The 18927-nt window shown below is 41.6% G+C and overlaps 2 protein-coding genes across 2 annotated transcripts in view; one reads left to right on the top strand and one right to left on the bottom strand.

The window, feature by feature from the left end:
- LOC145444598 (dynein axonemal assembly factor 11-like) overlaps positions 1-18927 on the top strand; it is a 135892-nt gene that overhangs the window by 80628 nt on the left and 36337 nt on the right. The gene's annotated exons all lie outside the window — the stretch shown is intronic.
- On the bottom strand, positions 1309-12047 carry LOC145444600 (phosphatidylinositol 3,4,5-trisphosphate-dependent Rac exchanger 2 protein-like). Its single transcript, XM_080322613.1, has 8 exons — positions 11883-12047; positions 11154-11351; positions 9480-9584; positions 9304-9417; positions 8495-8713; positions 8375-8437; positions 2427-2512; positions 1309-1795 (listed from the first exon to the last, which is right to left on the bottom strand). Exons 1-8 carry the CDS (start codon positions 12012-12014, stop codon positions 1570-1572), a joined length of 1143 nt encoding a protein of 380 aa, XP_080178739.1. The 5' UTR covers positions 12015-12047; the 3' UTR covers positions 1309-1569.

Raw genomic sequence — 18927 nt, 5'->3', positions numbered from 1 at the left:
GGCGCCAGTCATTTAGGCGCCTATGGACAATTAAACCTATATGTATTTTGTATATATAACGAACTCTTCGGTCAGCATAAGGGCATAGACCTTTTCGGCCAATGTTTTCTCGCTGCCGATCGCTCTGGCACACTTCTTGGAGTTGCATGTTATATGGCCTAAAACTTGATTGTATGTCTTGGTGGGTCGTGGCGCGGTAAGGACCCAATACTCAATAATAAAGATAAATGGCTACTTGAATTCGCGCGCAGCGCGGAAGAATTTTGAAAAAATTGCATAAATTTTCAAAAAATACTCTATGATTTATGCTAATTCACGAAATAATTTTGGGCCCCCTTCGAGCTCGCCCCCCCAATTGGGGGGTTTGGGGTGCGGCAGTTACGGTGCTGTCCCTAGGGCATTCAAAACTTCAACTATATACTACAACTTGGGTCCAATAAGATCACACAACGTATAGTGTCATAGTCAAGCTTTATATTTGTATTCAGTGATGATGGATCTCTTCTGAAACGGGGAATTCGTTCACCACTTGCATAAGCACCTCTGTTTTTCCTCGATGAAAACACGTCATGTAGGCTACAGCCGTTTCCTTCACAATAAAGCGGTCATGCTGTAAAAGTTTTTGTGAAGCAGCTGTTATTTGTTCATCATGTATTTCTTACCTTAACATGTCCTGAATTAATCTTAAATCATCATCTGCGAACCTACCAACAATGCGCTTTCAGAATCTCCGCCGGTAGCATACTCCTTGCCCAGCTAATCAGCAAGCGGCTGCTGTCGTGATCATTGAAGCATAGCCGATGAAGAGCCGTGGTTATTTGATTTTTGGACAATGCTTTGTCCACATTCAAGTCGAAATACTAGCAATTACTACTAAATAAATACAGTCCATCCTCAAGATTACCGGACCACGACTGACCTATCGATCTCGCTTCCCATGACATGCCGCCCTATTTCTTGTTTTTTTTTCTATACTATCTTCTTTACTACATTCAGTGTGCATGCCTCCTCTTTACATCGCCTAGGGCCTAGGCCAAGGTGGGTGTCTGATTCCATAGACTACTCCTTGTCGCTTCGACATCTTCCGGTCTTTTCATTGTATCGCATTTTTTGTGGTGTATTGAACTGATAAAATTGCTAATAAACCAATGACGACGATATTTAAGTCATGCAGCACCTGGACTACAACATGTTCACAGCAAGCACAGTTCTGCAGAAATCTTGTGGAGCATCTTCATCCGCGACAGTTTAATCATATTAAGCGTACGGGGTCGTGGAAAAGTTTAGGGTAGTAAAAGGGGTCTCGACCGAATCATGAAAACAGTTTATTTGCACTTTGAGAGGCTTACCGTTGCATACAAGTAATAAAAATAGGATAAAATATACAGAACTGCTTTGGCAATGTTTGTCGGAATCGAATAAGGAGTCTCTCCCAAATCCGCCACAAGATTCGGGGTTGAAAATGTTCGATCTTCTCGTTTCTGCCAAGTCATTGCCGCCATATCATCCGCCGGAGGCGAATTCTATTTTACGAGTCAAATAAAGTCTCTATATCGGTAAGAAATGCTGTCACGAAGTCCCATTTCCGTGCGCACCGTTTATGGAATTGTTCTTCTGCACCATATCGAGAATCGGGGAAATGTTGCCCGGCGAAGAGGAAGTGGACATGCACTGGCCCGCTCGCATATGCGCGGGGTATTGATTGAAGAGACGCCACGCGATAGCGTTCATCCACGCCAGTTTCTCTATCTCGTTGACGCAGTAAATATGATAAACTCGGTCGGGCATGTGTAGACTGAATCATAGAATATAAAGTCATAACTTTTAATCGCGCCAAAAGTAGTAAAATAAATTCCTAGTAGTATTACTAATCTACTTAACTAATCCGAATCGAATATCCAATTGAAACCCGAAAATTCACTCGTCCGGTATAATTGTCAGCAGCTATAGTAGAGAATGGGACAGGACATTGTACATCAACAGTACTGATGATTATAGCCGAGACAATTTTTTCGAGTAAATAATACGCCCCTTTCCCACTAAGAGTTATATTATTATCAACATAGTTTCGATACTTTCTTCCCAACGTAGAATCTTGAAACATCAATTGCTCGTATGACAGAATCTAACACAGAGTGCAAAGCTATTAGCGGAAATGACAATTCTGTGAAGCTTTAATCAGCCCTCAGCATTGACAGAAAGTCCAATGAAATAGGGTCTTAAAATACCTAATTACTTTTATGTAGTATAAAGCTGGCATTATATTCTATGTGGTGGCTTAAAAGCTACATTTTCGCGCTTTCCATATCACACATACTCAATGACGTCAAAATGTGTGTCACTCGCATAGTGTACTCGACTTGGAATCGAACAGGTCAGGCACTCGATTTTGCCTATCCGCCCTAATAGTCGCCTCTCGCACGTACCTGAAGCAATTTGGTTTTCCGATTGAATTCTCTTCGACAACTGTTCTACAGAGTTTTAAGTCGAGCGTATAAAGTGGCTTTTCGTTCTGCGATGAAAAAGAATCGAAATTGTCACAAAACGCGTTTGTATAACGCAGTGGTTCCCAAACGGTGGGGAATTCAATGGTTTCTGGTGGGGAATAGACGCATTTGTTCAAAACTATATACAGGACAGTCCACATATTCACGGAGACTCATGCGCAATTACCGTTACCAGTTAACTGCTGTTGAATGTATGTATGGAAAATTATATTGCGTGTGTTGTTAACAAAACCTCATTTTTAACTCTGGGTGGCCAATAATGGCGTCACAAACGCATCCAGCACGACTAGTTTGACGTGAAATAACGCTTTCGCGAAATTTCGAGCTTTACTCGTATCGGTTCACAGTACGTTTTATGTTGCAGTTATAGGCGATTGTCAAGCGTACTGGTGTGGTTGTGTGTCTTGTGTAGTCAAACCAGCAAATAGCTGCTCTGTGATGACAAAAGGGTAGTGGGGAACATGACCGTAACTGCCGCACCCCAAACCCCCCAATTGGGGGGAGGTGAGCTCGAAGGGGCCCAAAATTATATCGTGAATAAACATAAATTAAAGTATTTTTTGTTATAGTTATGCCACTTTTTCAAAAAATTTTCGCGCTGGGTGCGCGATTTAATATTGCCGAATATCTGATTATTAGGTACCCTTCCCCACGAAAATACGTAGAATTTATAGAAATGGAGACTTCGGCGTCGGCTATTACTGCGCCACGACGCAGTAATATTTCGTATTACGTATTATTTCTTGGAGGAAGGGTATCCAATGAGCAAGAAATAGGTCACCACGAAATGGCGCTCAGCGCGAAAATTTTTTGAAAAAGTGTCCTAAATTTATAAAATAATATTCTATAATTAATGTTAATTCACGAAAAAATTGCGGGCCCCCTTCAAGCTCGGCCCCCCCCCCCATCCCAATTGGGAGTTTGAGTGCGGCAGTTACTGTCATGGACGCCAATGTAGCCATTTTAACGCGCCATCGCCCCCCCTATCGCCCCCTTCGTCCGTTTTCGCCCCCCTATCGGCCCCTTCGCTATTTTCGCCCCCCTGGACCGACAAATCGCCCCCTAGGGGGCGATATCGTCCACGTTGGGAACCACTGATCCAAATGATGCTTGTACGTGGGGACCTAGGAGGGTATGTAAGTATGATTAATAACCGGACGCATCGAACAAAAATCAAAATTTACGTCACCGAGGATTTGGAGTAGCTCAATGTTACTAACGCGCAATGCGCCGTGTGAGTAACGAAATACACTACGCACTGGCCTGGCAAGTTCGCATTTAACACAAGACAACTCTCGAATATGAGGTTTCAAGCAGACAATAATGTAGATTACAAACGCGAAATCGCGCAGTCAATCAGCAATTGTCTCTCGCGGTTTCTGGCTTCGCGCTGAGTAGCTCGCATCGCGGCAATTGTTTGCAGATTAAAACAGCGATTTTGGCGGCATTGGTGCACTTTCCAATTTACGTTCGCGAAGCATTTTGGACTACATCGGTGTATATGCCGCAAATAGATCTAGGAACAATATATATAACGTCCTATTCCTATTTAATGTAACGACTATGAGCTAGAACACGGGTTGCCCAACTTTTTGCTATTCACGGTCGCAGCCTACGGCCGCATTCCTGGACATAGTCGTAATACACTAAGTCAGTGGTTCTCAACCTTTTTGGCCTCGCGGCACACTTTGAAAAGGAAAAATAGTTCGCGGCACACTAGCACAGTGGTTCTCAACTTTTTTGGCTTACGGCACAGGCAAACTACCAGAATGCGTGTAGCAGCAACCAGCAACCATAGTCTTACAGAGGTGGTCAGTGACGAAGTACTTCTACCTTTTCGGAGCACTCAAGTAGGCTTTTCTCTGCCTGAGTTTTCTTTTATATCTGTGGACATCTCACAAATGCGTCTACGAATGATATCATTTGACATGGGAATCGTTTTCAATTCTTCCCAAACATTTCTTTACAATTTTATTGCAGGCCGGAAGAAGAACTTTCTCCGCTTCCGTGTGAGGGTTTGAATTATCAGCTATTATCTGTGTTACGACATAACTGGCCTGCTGTGATCTCGTTTAAACTTCAGGCTGAGCTTAATTTCATAAGATTGGCTTGACAATAAAGTCTACCCACTACACATTGTCGATGTAATTAACCGTCGCATCGAAGAGTCCAATCGCAATCGCCACTAACAAATACAGAGGCGTAGAGGTGTATTATACATGGATGCCAAACGCATTTCCACGCAGATCGTGTAATAGCACCTGTGGGATAGTATACCTCAATAGTGTTACTGGCAGCCACCCGCAGTTCAATTGTAGTTCCAACAAACCGGGATAATAAACCTCTACGGCGGGGAAATTTGTAACTGATAAAATTTGATCAACTTTACTTCTCAATTCTCGAATTTGTCGCCTGCAACATAACGTTGCGTCCTGAGCCTGCGCCCTGAGCCTACATTTTACCTACAGTGCTGGCACGCTACCTAACAATCGCAAGGTGAATGGCTATGTTGGCAATTCTAATTTGTAAACGTGAACATCACTTTCAAACGAGTTCATTCCTCGATGGTGAGAATGCCTTCCTAGGAGTTGGAGGTTTATGTACTCGTCCTCCGATCTATAAAAGCAGTGTCTTACAAAAAGTGGGCCGTGCTATAAGTTGGCATCTCAGGAATCAAAATAAGTAATATCGGTATGATGTAAAATGATCATCGACGACGAAGACATGGCAAGAATACGACTACAAATAGACACAGAAAAAGGTCGTCAACCTGCGTCATGTCCTGCTCTGCCTCCGGCTCTGATGGGTGACAAGTAAAAGGTGAACACTTCGGCCACACCTCAATATAACGGTCCATTTGCCTGAGTTTAGCTATCACCGTGCTAAATGCTACTATGTGTGGGCAAACTAGCGTATCACACCCATTGACGGTGGAGGCCGAAGTTTGATTCATGGCAGTGCAGTAGCAAGTTACGAAGCGTCGCAGGTTTATTAGATTCTCCGCCCCTATACGTTGCTGTGCTCAGAGCGTCTTTACAATAAAAAGCCTAGAGAAAGACCGAATCCATGACCTAATAAGGATGTCAGATTGAGATACTAGATTGAGATACCGTAACTACGGTCGCCTCGACATCCTTCTGTTCACTGCATCGGATTGAGCATCGCGTGTCTTGATCAGGTAAATTCAATAGAAAAAATAACAATGATACACTCAGAATTTGGATTTTTGTTATACTTCGACATAGTTTACCACATTTGCTCGCGGTACACCTGAGCAGTCCAATTGGCACACTAGTGTGCCGCGGCACACCGGTTGAGAACCACTGCACTAAGTGGACGCCAAATATCCATATTAAACTGTCCCAGCCCATTACCAGTGAATTCCGGACTTATATGTTTTCATATCGGCTTATTATACGCACCAAAATTGAATTACGTGTTGATGGCCGCACAAATGTCCTTTTACGGCCGCTGGTTGGCCACCACTGCGCTAGAATTAATTTCAGTTCCGGGCGCATGCCGCGATCTCATCAATAGAAATCGACTGTCTACCAAATGCCCAATAGTTTAAAATTCGATATTGTTGTTCTCGATACGAGTACGTCCACCAATCAAGTTTATCGGAACGTAGAAGGCTCCCTGTTCGAATGAATAGAATAAATTCAGAGTTTGTACCACCCAGAATCTCGTGATGCATCAATATTTGACAATGGCATGGCATACTGCACGTTAATAACGAAAATAACAGTGAAAAATGACATTGTGCGACAATTTCAGAATACGAATGTATCAAGCAGACAACCAGAAATATATATGATGGCAAACGAGAAAGCAGGTATTCAAATCAGTATCGCCACGAATGGGTTTCGAGTCTGACACCGTATTGAGTAGCTCTCGTCGCGACAATTGTTTTCTCATTCTATCGGTGTTTAAGCTGCATTGCTGCATTTCCCGATTAATGTCACTGGCAAAGCCTTGTTAGGGAAACGAATATGCGTAGAAATGAATTCCAATTTGCAGGCACACACCCTCCAATTTCGCGCTGCGATTACCAAGACTATCATGAATCTAGCTAGTTTTGTAAACGGATATGGGCGAACATAATATAGATTTTAGAAAAGCAGAACGTCTATTTGGGCGCCTGGTCGGGAGAAGAGATCTATGATAGTGCTTTTCAGCACATGCTTAGGGAGATTTGGATTTTTTCAAATTTATAATATCGCATCAATTCAATTCGGGTTAAATACATGTGTAAATGACGATCATATAATCTCATCTTATTGTCAATTTTAGGCGCATGATAAGCATGCCAAAGAGTCCGGAAGTGCTGTCAATTAGCGAGTCCCTGATGTCTGGTGAACATTGAACAATTAAATACGTGCGAGTATTATCCAGCCTCGGCGACAGTTTTCGCAAATCAAAATGTCCGAACCTAATGGCTCAGATTTAATGTGATTCAGACCTTTGTCGTCTTTTAGAACTCAAGCCATGATACACATCTTCTGATCGTTACGATGAGGTATTAGCGGAAATGAATTACGCATGTTAAAGTCTGTTTGCGGCGATTCGATGTTATTCAGTTTCGTGATGTCGCTCTTTAATCAATATGACATAAAACAATCACTAATCAGCGTAAGCTCGACCGCATTGTCTCCAAACCGTCGAGAGATAGCAGCCAGAGCATGCTGGGCCCGAGACGCGATAGTTAGGCCTGCAATGATATTTGTCGCACCAGGCCTATTAGAGATGCTATCGTGAAAGCCAGCGATGATATCGTGCACACCAGGCCGAAGCCGCCAATTCAGATACGATTGCGCAGGCAAGCGATGATATAGTGTGAACTGGGCGGATTGCAGATACGATTGTTCAAGCCAGCGGAACCAGGCTTGTTCGAGATGCGATAAATCAGGCTTGCGACGATTGCCACGCGCACGGGAATGGATAACCTAATTTCGCGACCATCTCAGCGGGAGATATTCACATTCACAGACTCTCCGCGCTAATTAATAACTTGCTTCTCGCAAATCGGCCGCGCGGAACACTGAGAACACAATTATTGAATTGCCATTGAATATTAGTTATAGAATGGTCATTTCAAAATGACGGGGTTTCGTGTTTCAAACAGGGGGATTCGAAACCCGTGGCTACGCGTCTGGCACACGCGCATATCGAATACGAAGACGTCTTCAACGAGGTCGCATCGATTCGCCTGATAACTAATTACTGGTCACAGATCATCTGGGCGTCTGAGCATTTTGTACGAGGTGGCCGCCACCTCGTAACCTCGTAAATCGGCGCCTATGTGTAGGTATGTAGGTATATGAAGCTCTCCACTTCAATGCGCATGTTTGTCGGGAATAGACGCGGTTAGCATTGGATTTACTGCGATTTTGAATTGACCATAGCCGTTATTTTGACGTTGCTAAAATTGTATGGGTATATGCTGTTCACAGAAACAAGTTATAAAAATCTAACATTAATAAAACTAAAGATATGTCCCTGTATGTGACGGCTGACGGGTATTGACGCTATAGTACCGTGCCCCACAGGAATTCTCTGCCCGGTTTTTACAAATGGCCTTGAGCGGCTTAGAGATAACTATAGTATCTGTTATGTTGGAATTGATATACAAAAGTCTACAAGTAATATTCGTACAAACGGACTGCAACTGTCTATTATATTTTGTGGAATTTCCTGGGTTTCGTGAGAGTCGCAGGAAGACTCTATTGGAGATGCTGTTCTATATACTGTCAAGTCATGTGATATACGAAGAAAGACATATGTCTTCACATAATGCGTGGTTATTTAATAAGAGATATGTTGGCAGGTATGTTAGGGATCTCTACAACGTAAAATGAATCGCCTACCGATGGTTCGTCGTAATATTTCATCTCGAATCCTTTCAGCGTGAACCAGCGAATCTTCCAACTCTACAAAAACATGGGTGAAACGAAGACGAACCAGCAATCGAACCACGTCGAATATACCTTCACGTTACCCCCTCGTTTCGTCATGAAGCCTTCCTTGTCGGCCAGCCCCGATTTTTCCCACATAACGCGATTTCTGTCGCAACATTCGAACCCGGCCGTGAGAAGGTCCATTTTCTTCACGCTGTCGAACGAAGTCATCAACGACTGCATGTGACGATGCGCGGTCATGACGTCATCTAAATCCGGGTGATTGAAGCTCGTGAACGTAGCGAGTTCCTGCGATAGAAATTGTTTCGCGAGTCTGTCAAGTTACGTTCTCGATATTGCGAGAGTTGGACAATTATAGAAAATTTCAGCTTTTCCAAATTTGATTAGAATAAGAATTACTTGATATCGCAAAAACTTAGAAATTGAATTCAATTCCAAAGTAGAAAGAAATACAACAAAAACCAAGTTTACTTCATATCAAATCAGACTCTATCCTCATAAGAATAAAAATGTCATGTATGTACATCAAGCTTGGCTTGTTACTACACAGTTTGCCCGTATAGCCTTTATAGAAAAACCAGAGATTGGATTGTAATTGGGATGATAGCTACACCGTTTTTTTACCAAATAGATCGGAATTATAATTACTTAATGTCGCAAAACCTTGGAAGTTGGATTAAATAAAGATCAGTTAATTCTCATAAGCATGAGAACGACAAATGTATGTACACAGAGCATATTTGCTACTTTCGTACCACACAGCTTTCCTGTCTTATTTTCAGGAATTAAGACATAAATTGGATTAGAATTGAAATTAGAGCATAGAAACAAATTCAAATCAGTCAAATTAGACCAATATAAATATATAGTATACCCACCTTTAAAATAACGTTGTATCGACCTACACGAAGCAAGGGTTCTCGGAGATAAACCTCCAGGACAGATCGCCCTTTCAGTTCGTCGGACAAGCTCGGACAATCCTTAATCCAGCGCTGTTACGTCAACCGTCAACGTCATGAGAACGCTGTAGCTCAGAATCGACAAAGACTCTCACCTCTAGCACGCCTTTCATGGACGACATCTTCCCCAAATCCGACATCATGATCTGAGACCGCGAATGGTTGGAGATGTATTGCTCGTAAATCTTAAAGTCGTTTTCCTGAACGCAAAAGGTCTGGTAGTAGTAAAATCGCACTTCCGGGTAACATGTCGTTTCTGAAACGAAGCACTTCAACTTATTCAAAGTACTCAAGCGGAGTTCGCTTACTGGAACTATACTTATAGGATTGATTATGCCACTCCCACATAAACTTGGAAGAGACTCTCGGGAGTACAGAACTTCAATAGACAATTGAATAATATATTCATATTGAATCACACCAAGGGTCAATCGTCAGATACTAGTAGAGAATTGAAAAGAACTTCGTATATCAACAACGAGTTTAATTCAGTATGAATCAATTCAATTATAGTTAACACCTTTCAGTTTTCTAGGAAACACTAGGGATGTAGTGCTTCTACAGGTTCAAGCAGGTTCTGCAACTTATGCTGCTTACACATTAGATTATTGCTTTTAGCAGGGATAGTGTGAACGTGAGGTTCACGTTCGCTTTCGGTGTGTGAACCTCGGATATTTGGAGGTTCGCGTTCACAAACGAACCTTGATAGTTTCTACATTCTTTCGATTCAGACTTTGGATCACTCAGCTTTCCGTTTGAGAATATTCTGCGACTCTATGTTGTCCCGCAATAACAATCATTATCAATTATTGACATGAGCCAAACTGATAAAAAAATGCATCGTTGTCTAATTTAGAAAAATAACAGGCGTACGGGATCTATCTTGATTTGATATGTTTATTGTATCATTAAATTCGCCCGATTAGGGTGTGGGCTTCTGAATAACACCATTTTAGATGATATCTGTAGCAAGTATATAAACCGGTATTTAACTCTTATCAATATCAATATAACATTAGTCTGTCACCTTAAGAATACATCGCCCGGCCTAGCTCTAGCCTAGACCGTTAGGACGTAAGCTTATATTCCCTTACAAATCCTCGCCGACATTGTTGGTAAGGCGACGGAGAATATTGATTTTACGGAATTGTTATAGCGTTTGATTGTTCCGATTCATACATTTGGTGATGCCTTAAAAGCCAGCTTTTACTTCAACACTGTCGTATAATGTGACCTGAGTAGTCGCTAGAGGTGTACTGCACATTCATGTACTACTTTACGAACATGTAGGGTTAGAATTAGCAATATGACGTCACGTGACGACATAGGTTCGCGTTCACATAGAACCTTTCAAATGGTTCGCATTCACACGAACCAGAACCTTTCAGGGGATCCCACCATCCCTATATATTTAAGAAAACTTACACTTCTACTTGACAGATTTTGATTTTTTAGAAAAAAAACGATGGCTAGAGTATACTTCTGATCTCCGGCGAGTATTCAAGATTCGAGCAGGTTTTACCTTCCTCCGGTATCCTTACTCAACTGTTTAGTGGTTTGGTTATGCATTTTAGACTGCAGAAGTATGCTTAATGCTTATACCTATCAGTTTTCAGTTTTAGGCAAAAGTATGTCTGAATACTGAATTATTTACTTACTTACTTGGAAATCACTATTTCTGCTGTTACTTAAGCGGAAATTTACGATCTTATCATTTCTACTTTTACTCAAGCGCCGTCAGCGAAAACTACTTTCACCCCTCTGCTCACCATACTGACGAAACAATGTCCGACGCTGTTTGTTGGGTCTCTTTCCCGGCCCTCGGGGAGGGCCACTCTCAATTTCGCTAGCAGCTGTTCGTGGATCCGCTGGATATCGCTGATATTTCCGAACAAGCCGCGCACGTGACCTTCGTCGATTTCGAATTCGATTAATTCCGAACATTTTTCGAGCTCTCTTTTCATCCTCTGTAAAAAAAAGCGAAATTTCATCAAACGTTTCATCCACACCAACAGACTTGTACAACTAGATAATTATAGTTGATTGATTGCATCTATTATATGGAAATGCAGGTAATCAAATTCGTGAAATACGTATATATATTCTATGATAGAGTCTAATGATGGGGCGATGTCGTCTCTCACATAGACTTGGACTACTAAGCAATTCTAGTTGCCCGATTAAACTCATTAGAGTCCGAAATCGAATTCTAATCTAATATGTGAAATGTTTCTACGCTCTCATTTTTATTCTGATCGAATTTCTGGTTTTCCGAAAATACTGCAAGTGAACTATGTATCGTGATAAACCAGCCAAGCTTGGTGCACAGATATTTGCCATTCTCGAGCTTATGCGAATGAATTCAGATCTGTATGATTTCTTTCCCATCCGGAATTGAATTCAATTTCTAAGTTTTGCGAATTAAGTAATTCTAATTCTAATCTAATTTAGAAAATTTGAAAATTTTGTAGCTGTCCGCTCGTAAAGCGATTTATTACATTTGTCGTGAATTCCAATTTATCGACGAAGTTCTTCTCGCTCTCCAGCAATTCCTCGAGGATCAAAGCTCGTATTTTTTCTTCATTTTTCAAATAATCGTAACCTCCTTTCCTCCGTCGTTCGGTACTCATTATATTTCTCTGTCGTGACACGTCACTACCGAAATGACGGCGTTACGTATTTCTGCTGATTAGAGTTCTAGTTGAGGTCGAGCATCGCATTCTAAAGGGTAAAGATCGATCGAAGATCGCTGACGTCACATTAAAGGTGCTTTTAATGAATAAGCCAAACGGTGCCCGACATTTCTAAGCGTCGCTTGAAGCTGATTTACCTATGTATATTCGATTGTACATATTAAATCACACACATAGATTGTAATCATCATCATTATTATTATTATTGCATTATACATATTACACATAAATTTATAACATGTAGTCCTAAGCTACATATCATCATGATTATGTAATCTGACCGGCTGACTTAATGACCTAATGATGGTATCGTTGGCCACCATTTGACAGAAAAGTTCCTCTTATTTTGAAAGATACTTTTAGATGTACAGAATTTCATAGAAACATATATGCGTCAGTATCAGTTTATTATTAATTTCAATATTACAAAACATCACAAGACTGCTATACAATGAAGAGACAGGAAGGTGTGGAAACGACTTGGAGTAGTCTTTGAAATCAGACACCCGCCTGAACCTAGGCGATGTAAATAGGAGACATGCACTTATGCACACACACATATTGAAACAAACCCTAATATTTTCGGCTGACATTCCCCCTTACGAGCGTCGGCCGAAAATGGGGTTATTTCAAGATGAACGAACATATTATTCAAACTTCTGTCTGTTTATTACAGTTTGAAAATTTGTGCAGTCGACTAGAAGACCCAGCCCTTACAACACCGATTGATGTCGACTTGTCCATACAAATGATCAACCACATCTCGTCATTAATATTACCTCGTAGAATGACTATAGGTTACTTTCTTCAGATTACAAATTATTTATTTTCATTTACAATATACCTAACGCTAACAGTTAAATCTCAAGCGCTTTTCTACAACTAGACTGCTTAGGAACGAAGCACCGATCAAACGATTTCGCGATCACCTATCTCGCTCTATGTAAGAGGCGGATGCGTTGGAGTGCGAAACTAGCCTTCGATATTTCCTGACGTGCTCAAACAATATTGCTGCACTGATCTAACTGTCGCTGTATCACACAATAGAGGAGATGTGCGCTATATGTGTTTCGCATTTCAAGCGCTGTCTTTGTTTCTGTATCTTCACTCTTCTCGCCGCGAGCTATGTATCCTCGTTATCTCACTTGTGCATAAGTCGAAACATTACGTCATGCACCGTCACGAAAAAGACATCAACGAAACAAGTATGACGAATGACATAAGAGATTTTAAGCGACCAGACCTTGTGAAATTAAGAACTGGTATAAGTAGCGAGTAGTAAGTATTCTAAGTAGTGTTGGGCACCATTCTCGAATCTGAATCGAGTATTAATTCTGACTATTCAGGCCGAGTAGTGAGAGATGGATTTTTTCCGGTACTGAAATTATAAGGTTCTTGATAAGGTTGATTCACCCACAAAAATGACATTTTCCACAGTGCTTTCACTTGTGGAAGCCCCGAAGCCTCGATTTGATCGTATCACAGCATACGAAGCATGTAGAACTGGTGAGTTACGCACGTAATTGAAAATGACTGTGAAGTCATGATCACAGCATGTCACAAATCGCAATGAAATAGGTATGGTCGAAATTATACAAAATTATCTTTATTGTGATATAGAAATGGCATTATACTATTTCTGGTCGCATAAAAGGCGTGCTTTCCACATCGTTTATACTGTGATGACGTAAAATCAGGGATACAAGAATACACGACTCGACGTCTAATACTATACTCGTCGAATTACGAGTCAAATTACTCATCAAGTACTCGATTTTGTCCCAGCCATAATTCTAAGTTCTAATTTCGCCTAGAAATACGAAAACTGTCAAGTAGAAGTTGGGAGTATAGTTCAAACTGAAATCTTAAACACTTGAGCATGAGCATCTTGGAGGTACAGAACTTCAATATATACTATTCACTCGAGTATAAGTGGGATTCGTACTTCGTATATCCTGAAATGTATAAGTACTTCGTGACTGCTGACCACGTCTGCCTACAAATACAACACACTTGCGTTCTCGTCGTCCAAATACTGCAAAATTAGCACAAATATAAAATTTACGACGCTCAATCAAGGTGGATCAGTGACCCCAAGTGTGAAGCGTTATTCCGTATTTTTTTGGCTCGAACGACGCTGCTTGTCGCGGCATCAAGAACGGCGTGTCATATCAAGAACGTCGCATTTGACGAGATGAAAGTGTCCGATTGGAACTGAACAGACCTTGCAGCTTCCATCCGCATCGTGAAATTATGCTTTCTTTACTACTTTTGCAGTATACAACATTGCATTTGTAAAATTCGACCAAAATGTCGTACTTAAGTTCAGTTTTAATATTTATTTTATCGTTTTAAAAACACCTACAAAGCTGCGATCCAATGAAAATATATCGGAAGATGACGAAACGACTAGGAGTAGTCTTTGAAATGAGACACCACCTGGCCTAGGCGATGTAAAGAGGAGGCTTGCACACTGAATGTAAATTTAAAGAAGGTGTAACAGACCGCTGGTCCTCTAAATCAGTGGTTCTCAACCTTTTTCACCTCGCGGACCGGTAAAATTTCAAAAAATGACTGTCGGACCGGTGAACTTTCAAAATTGAAATTAAACCAAAATGCAAAGCATGCAGCCGTTTTTTGCAATTATATGATGCTATAGAGTGAGATTCAGAGGGTTTTGATCGTAATTAATTATCTTCACGATGGCATCCATGTGATTTTATGGTAGTCAGTCTGCTGACTCGATGTGAAATTGCCTTATCCATAGATAAACGTGCTACCGCCGAGAGTCGTTTACAGTGTTTCGTGCCGAAGGCGGTGGGTTTATCCGACCACGCCAACTCGAATATTATTATTCTCTTTGACAATATCTATACAAGAAGCGTTTCGGAGTCGAACCAAGCACATTGTCGTGTTACCTTGCTCATTGCCCACTGCCACCGGACGCATAGGCTACTCTGGCAACTTCGAATACAATGCGTGACGCAAGAAAACACCTTACAGCAACTATACCGGCAATCCGTGACGAAAAAGCACTTCGTCAGCCCACCCCCAAAAGCGTTGATCTTGTTCCCCACAGGTCGATGAAGCCACAGTTGGGCGGATGTTTTCACCTGCAGGCTGCTTGTGAGCACATTCATTTTAATCAGTGTAAGCAAAGGGTTTAAGTTGCTTAATCGCGCCAATAGTGAAAATTTTCCATCATTCATGACTGAATCGGTTTTCTCGCTGCCGTATTTTTGGCACGCGTTTCGGAGTCCCATGTTAGCCTAATCTTCATTATTATGTGTTGTTACGTCATGGCGCGGTGATGACTGACGCCCAAATGCCTATTTCTATAAATCATGCGTATTTGTCGGAGAAGGGCATCTAATATGCAAGACATTTAGTGACACTAAATCGCGCAAAGAGCGAGAAGAAATTGAAAAATGTTGGAAAAAGTTTCAAAAAAATACGCTATGATTTATGTTCAATGAACATGAACATGTTCATCATGGTTGTAATGACTCGAGTCAATTTGTGTATTGACTCGACTTGTACTCGAGTCATTGCGCATGACTCGGACCAAGTAATATGACTCGAGACTGGGTCTACCAAGACAGGCCTTTCATTACAATTTCGAAGAGTAGTAAAGTTATCACACTGATATTATTTCGTCTATCAATACCGGTACTTGAAAATGCTACCTGAAACTGTTAAAAGTGAGGAAAATGAGGATATTATGAATATTATGAATGAGAAGCATTCGATATCACCGTGTAGGGTTGTGAAAAGTGGGTTTCACATGACATTAACTCTAAACTGAAAAGTCCACACAATGACTTGGACTCGGACTCGAGTCAAAACACTATGACTCGGACTCGACAGTCTACTCAGTGACTTGGACTAGGACTTGACTGGGTGGTGAATTGAAAATGACTCGACTTGACTAGAGTCAAAACTAATAAAGTGAGATTGACTTGTGACTCGGAACCTTGTGACTTGGTTACAACTCTGATGTTCATTTGCAAAATAATTTCGGGTTCTTTTCGAGCTCACCCCTTCTCCAAATAGGCGGTTTGGGGTGCCCCGGTTATCGGTCCTGCACAAAATAAATGAATTGAAGACGAATGCTCGCGCAAACTGCGTTGTTTAGCGATGAGTCAGCTCGTACCTGTTCTGTACTAGTCGCTCGCATGTCGTCAAGTGACACCTCTTGAACTTAGTGGCGAGATAGCGCAGTGGTATAATCCGCGGCTGCAACACCAATGGGTGTGGGTTCGAGTCCGACCGAGGTCGACTTCCGAATTCCGATACCTAAGTGTTGGAGGTTTGCCTAGGCTCCTCCTCGCCACCTCATCCGCGTCAGCGGTGTCGTACAAAAGCCTAGAGGTGGGCCGTGCTATAAGTCGGCAGTTACGGAAAATAAGAAGAATATCGGCCTGGTGTAAATGACCATAGTAGTCGAAAAACACCATGAATACCCCAAAACAAGCAAGCAAGCAAACCTCTTGAACTTTAAGTCAAATCGAACATGTTTCCAGCCCTAGTGTTACCTCAAGAAGTTCTGAATCAGTTTAAAATTTGATGTTTTATTTATTCGATCAATGTACAAGCCTTTTACATTGCATCTTGAATTTAAGGTATAAAACTGTAATATACCTGGCGGACCGGCAGGAATGTCGTCGCGGACCGGCACCGGTCCGCGGACCGGCGGTTGAGAACCACTGCTCTAAATGCAATGTTCCATCACCATGTTTGTGGAAATACATTATTTATCCTAGCAATTAGCCCCCCACATGCTCAGCATACAATTGCACACTATCACGGCATAACTCACTCAAACTACATAATACTTTTTCGTATCACTTGAGTATAAAAACCCTGATTTCTACCGCATGACTTGAGATCCATTTTGACGCAACTTCGACGTACTTATCTGAAATATATCTGTATCGAAGGAATCTGTGGATTAATAATTCACCAGCTTTAAGATAGCAAATCGCAAGTTAAGTATTGGTACAACACGACCCATAATTCTTGATCAGTTACAAAGGTAATAAAAAAGTACAAACAAAAAATGAGGTGGCACGTGACGAAAGGCGAAATCGATATGTCAGATCGTAGTCCAGTAATCTTGCGGGCTGATTAATATTTAGTCAGTAGAAGTTGCTTGTATTTCCACTTGAATATGGAAAATTTCAACGACTGTTGGATAGCCGGCTAGATACCGTACTTGGCAGAGATCAGTTTAAGCATAATTTGTGGAAATTAACACTGGCCTATGATTGCTGCGATCTCAAACTGAAAGACGAATTTCAGTTGTAACCCTACCAGATCATGACCTGATTTCGTTTCCCCAACTATCGACACCACCATTAAAGAATGCAGGCGTTGTCATTTTGCAACTAGCTTTAATCGATCCGTGAGTCAAACTAGGCTATAGCATTCTATAACATTATATAGTCATATAACATAGTCATATAACATTCTATAGTCAAACGTTTGAACATAGTACTTTTTTTACAAATGATATATTACAATATTTAGGGCAAAGTAGCTTACTTCCACCTTCGGGTATAGACTCCGGAGAAGTAGGCTGAATAAGTCAAATGTTGAAACTAGCGTTCTCTTTGCGTTCGAATATAGAAATTAAACATGGAACGGCAACGACAGATTTTGCAGCTTCGTTCCGCTTCTCTGAGGCTGGAGTGGAGAATTGTTTTGCGTAAGCGACTGTAGGATTTCTGGCAATCCAAAAGCTATATTCCCGAGCGCAGAAATTACTGAATCTAATCTTGATCGAAAGCTACTGTTGCACCGATTCCGAAAATATAAATTAAAATAATGATCAGGCACTGATCCACCTAGAATCCGTCCTCCAAGTCAGAAATATCGGAGAGTCGCAACGGGTCATTGTTATAGCCATTGGGTTGCGGTTACCCGATTGTTCTGAGCAATGCCGATATTTCAGACTTGGAGGTCAGATTCTAGGTCACCACTGAGCTATATAAACCCACCCTACTAGCCAGTCTTCAGGATTACCGGACCACGACCTGACATCGACCTCGCCCTCCGCCACATGCCACCCCATTTTGTCGCTTGCGTCTTATATTCTCTGCATTACTTTTCATTCAGTGTGCATGCCTCTTATTTACTTCACCTAGGGCCCAGGGCCAGCCAACCCGTGGCCCGCGGGCCACATGTGGCCCGCGAGAAGGTTTTGAGTGGTCCGCGAGATAATTTCCGAAATTTCTAGTATCATCAAAAATGGATTGCACAGATTGCGAACTTGCAAGGCCAACCAAAATTTTGATTAGTCTGGCCGCAACATTTGAGATGTGATGACTAAAATATCAGTTCCGACGCATTGACAGATCCATCAGCCATTCACATATTGGTATATCTTCGTACACTACAATAAAGCAGAATAATTTGCGATTGATTTATCAAAGGTAAAAATTTTCTACAAGCTTAGCGCAAAATGTTGTCACTCGATTTCTTGTTTTTAATATTGTTGCCCTTTTGTGAAAATGGAAGAACACCTAATGTATCAGATTGAGTCTAGCTATATTCGCGATTACGAGACAAAGTGTCGTTCAACATATGCGACCTTGCGTTTGCGCTCGCAGTAAGACCGTCGACTATGAAACCTATTGGCACGAAATGATTGACGCATGTTGGTCGCAGCTTTCGATATCGATATGTCCATGCGCCGAATAGCCAAGTCCTCGCAAACGTGGCCCAGCGATATACAGCAGGCCCGCAATATAGTCAAATGACAATATTATTGACCTATGAACTTCAAAATATTTTCGCGCTTCGCGCGGATAGTGGCCCGCGCAAAAGTTCGTCAATCGAATGTGGCCCT

This window comes from Botryllus schlosseri, chromosome 8 (genome assembly GCF_051294905.1).
Source record: "Botryllus schlosseri isolate E-star chromosome 8, Bs_hap1, whole genome shotgun sequence".
NCBI classification, from domain to species: Eukaryota; Metazoa; Chordata; class Ascidiacea; order Stolidobranchia; family Styelidae; genus Botryllus; species Botryllus schlosseri.
This window is presented reverse-complemented; position numbering and strand designations above follow the sequence as displayed.

Coding starts and splice junctions, on each gene's coding strand:
- LOC145444600 (XM_080322613.1), bottom strand. CDS start 12,014: ATGAGTACCGAACGACGGAGGAAAGGAGGTTACGATTATTTGAAAAAT. Junction 9,585..11,153: donor GACATTGTTTCGTCAGTATG/GTGAGCAGAGGG, acceptor TTTTGCGTTCAG/GAAAACGACTTTAAGATTTA. Junction 8,714..9,303: donor GATACAACGTTATTTTAAAG/GTGGGTATACTA, acceptor TTTCTATCGCAG/GAACTCGCTACGTTCACGAG.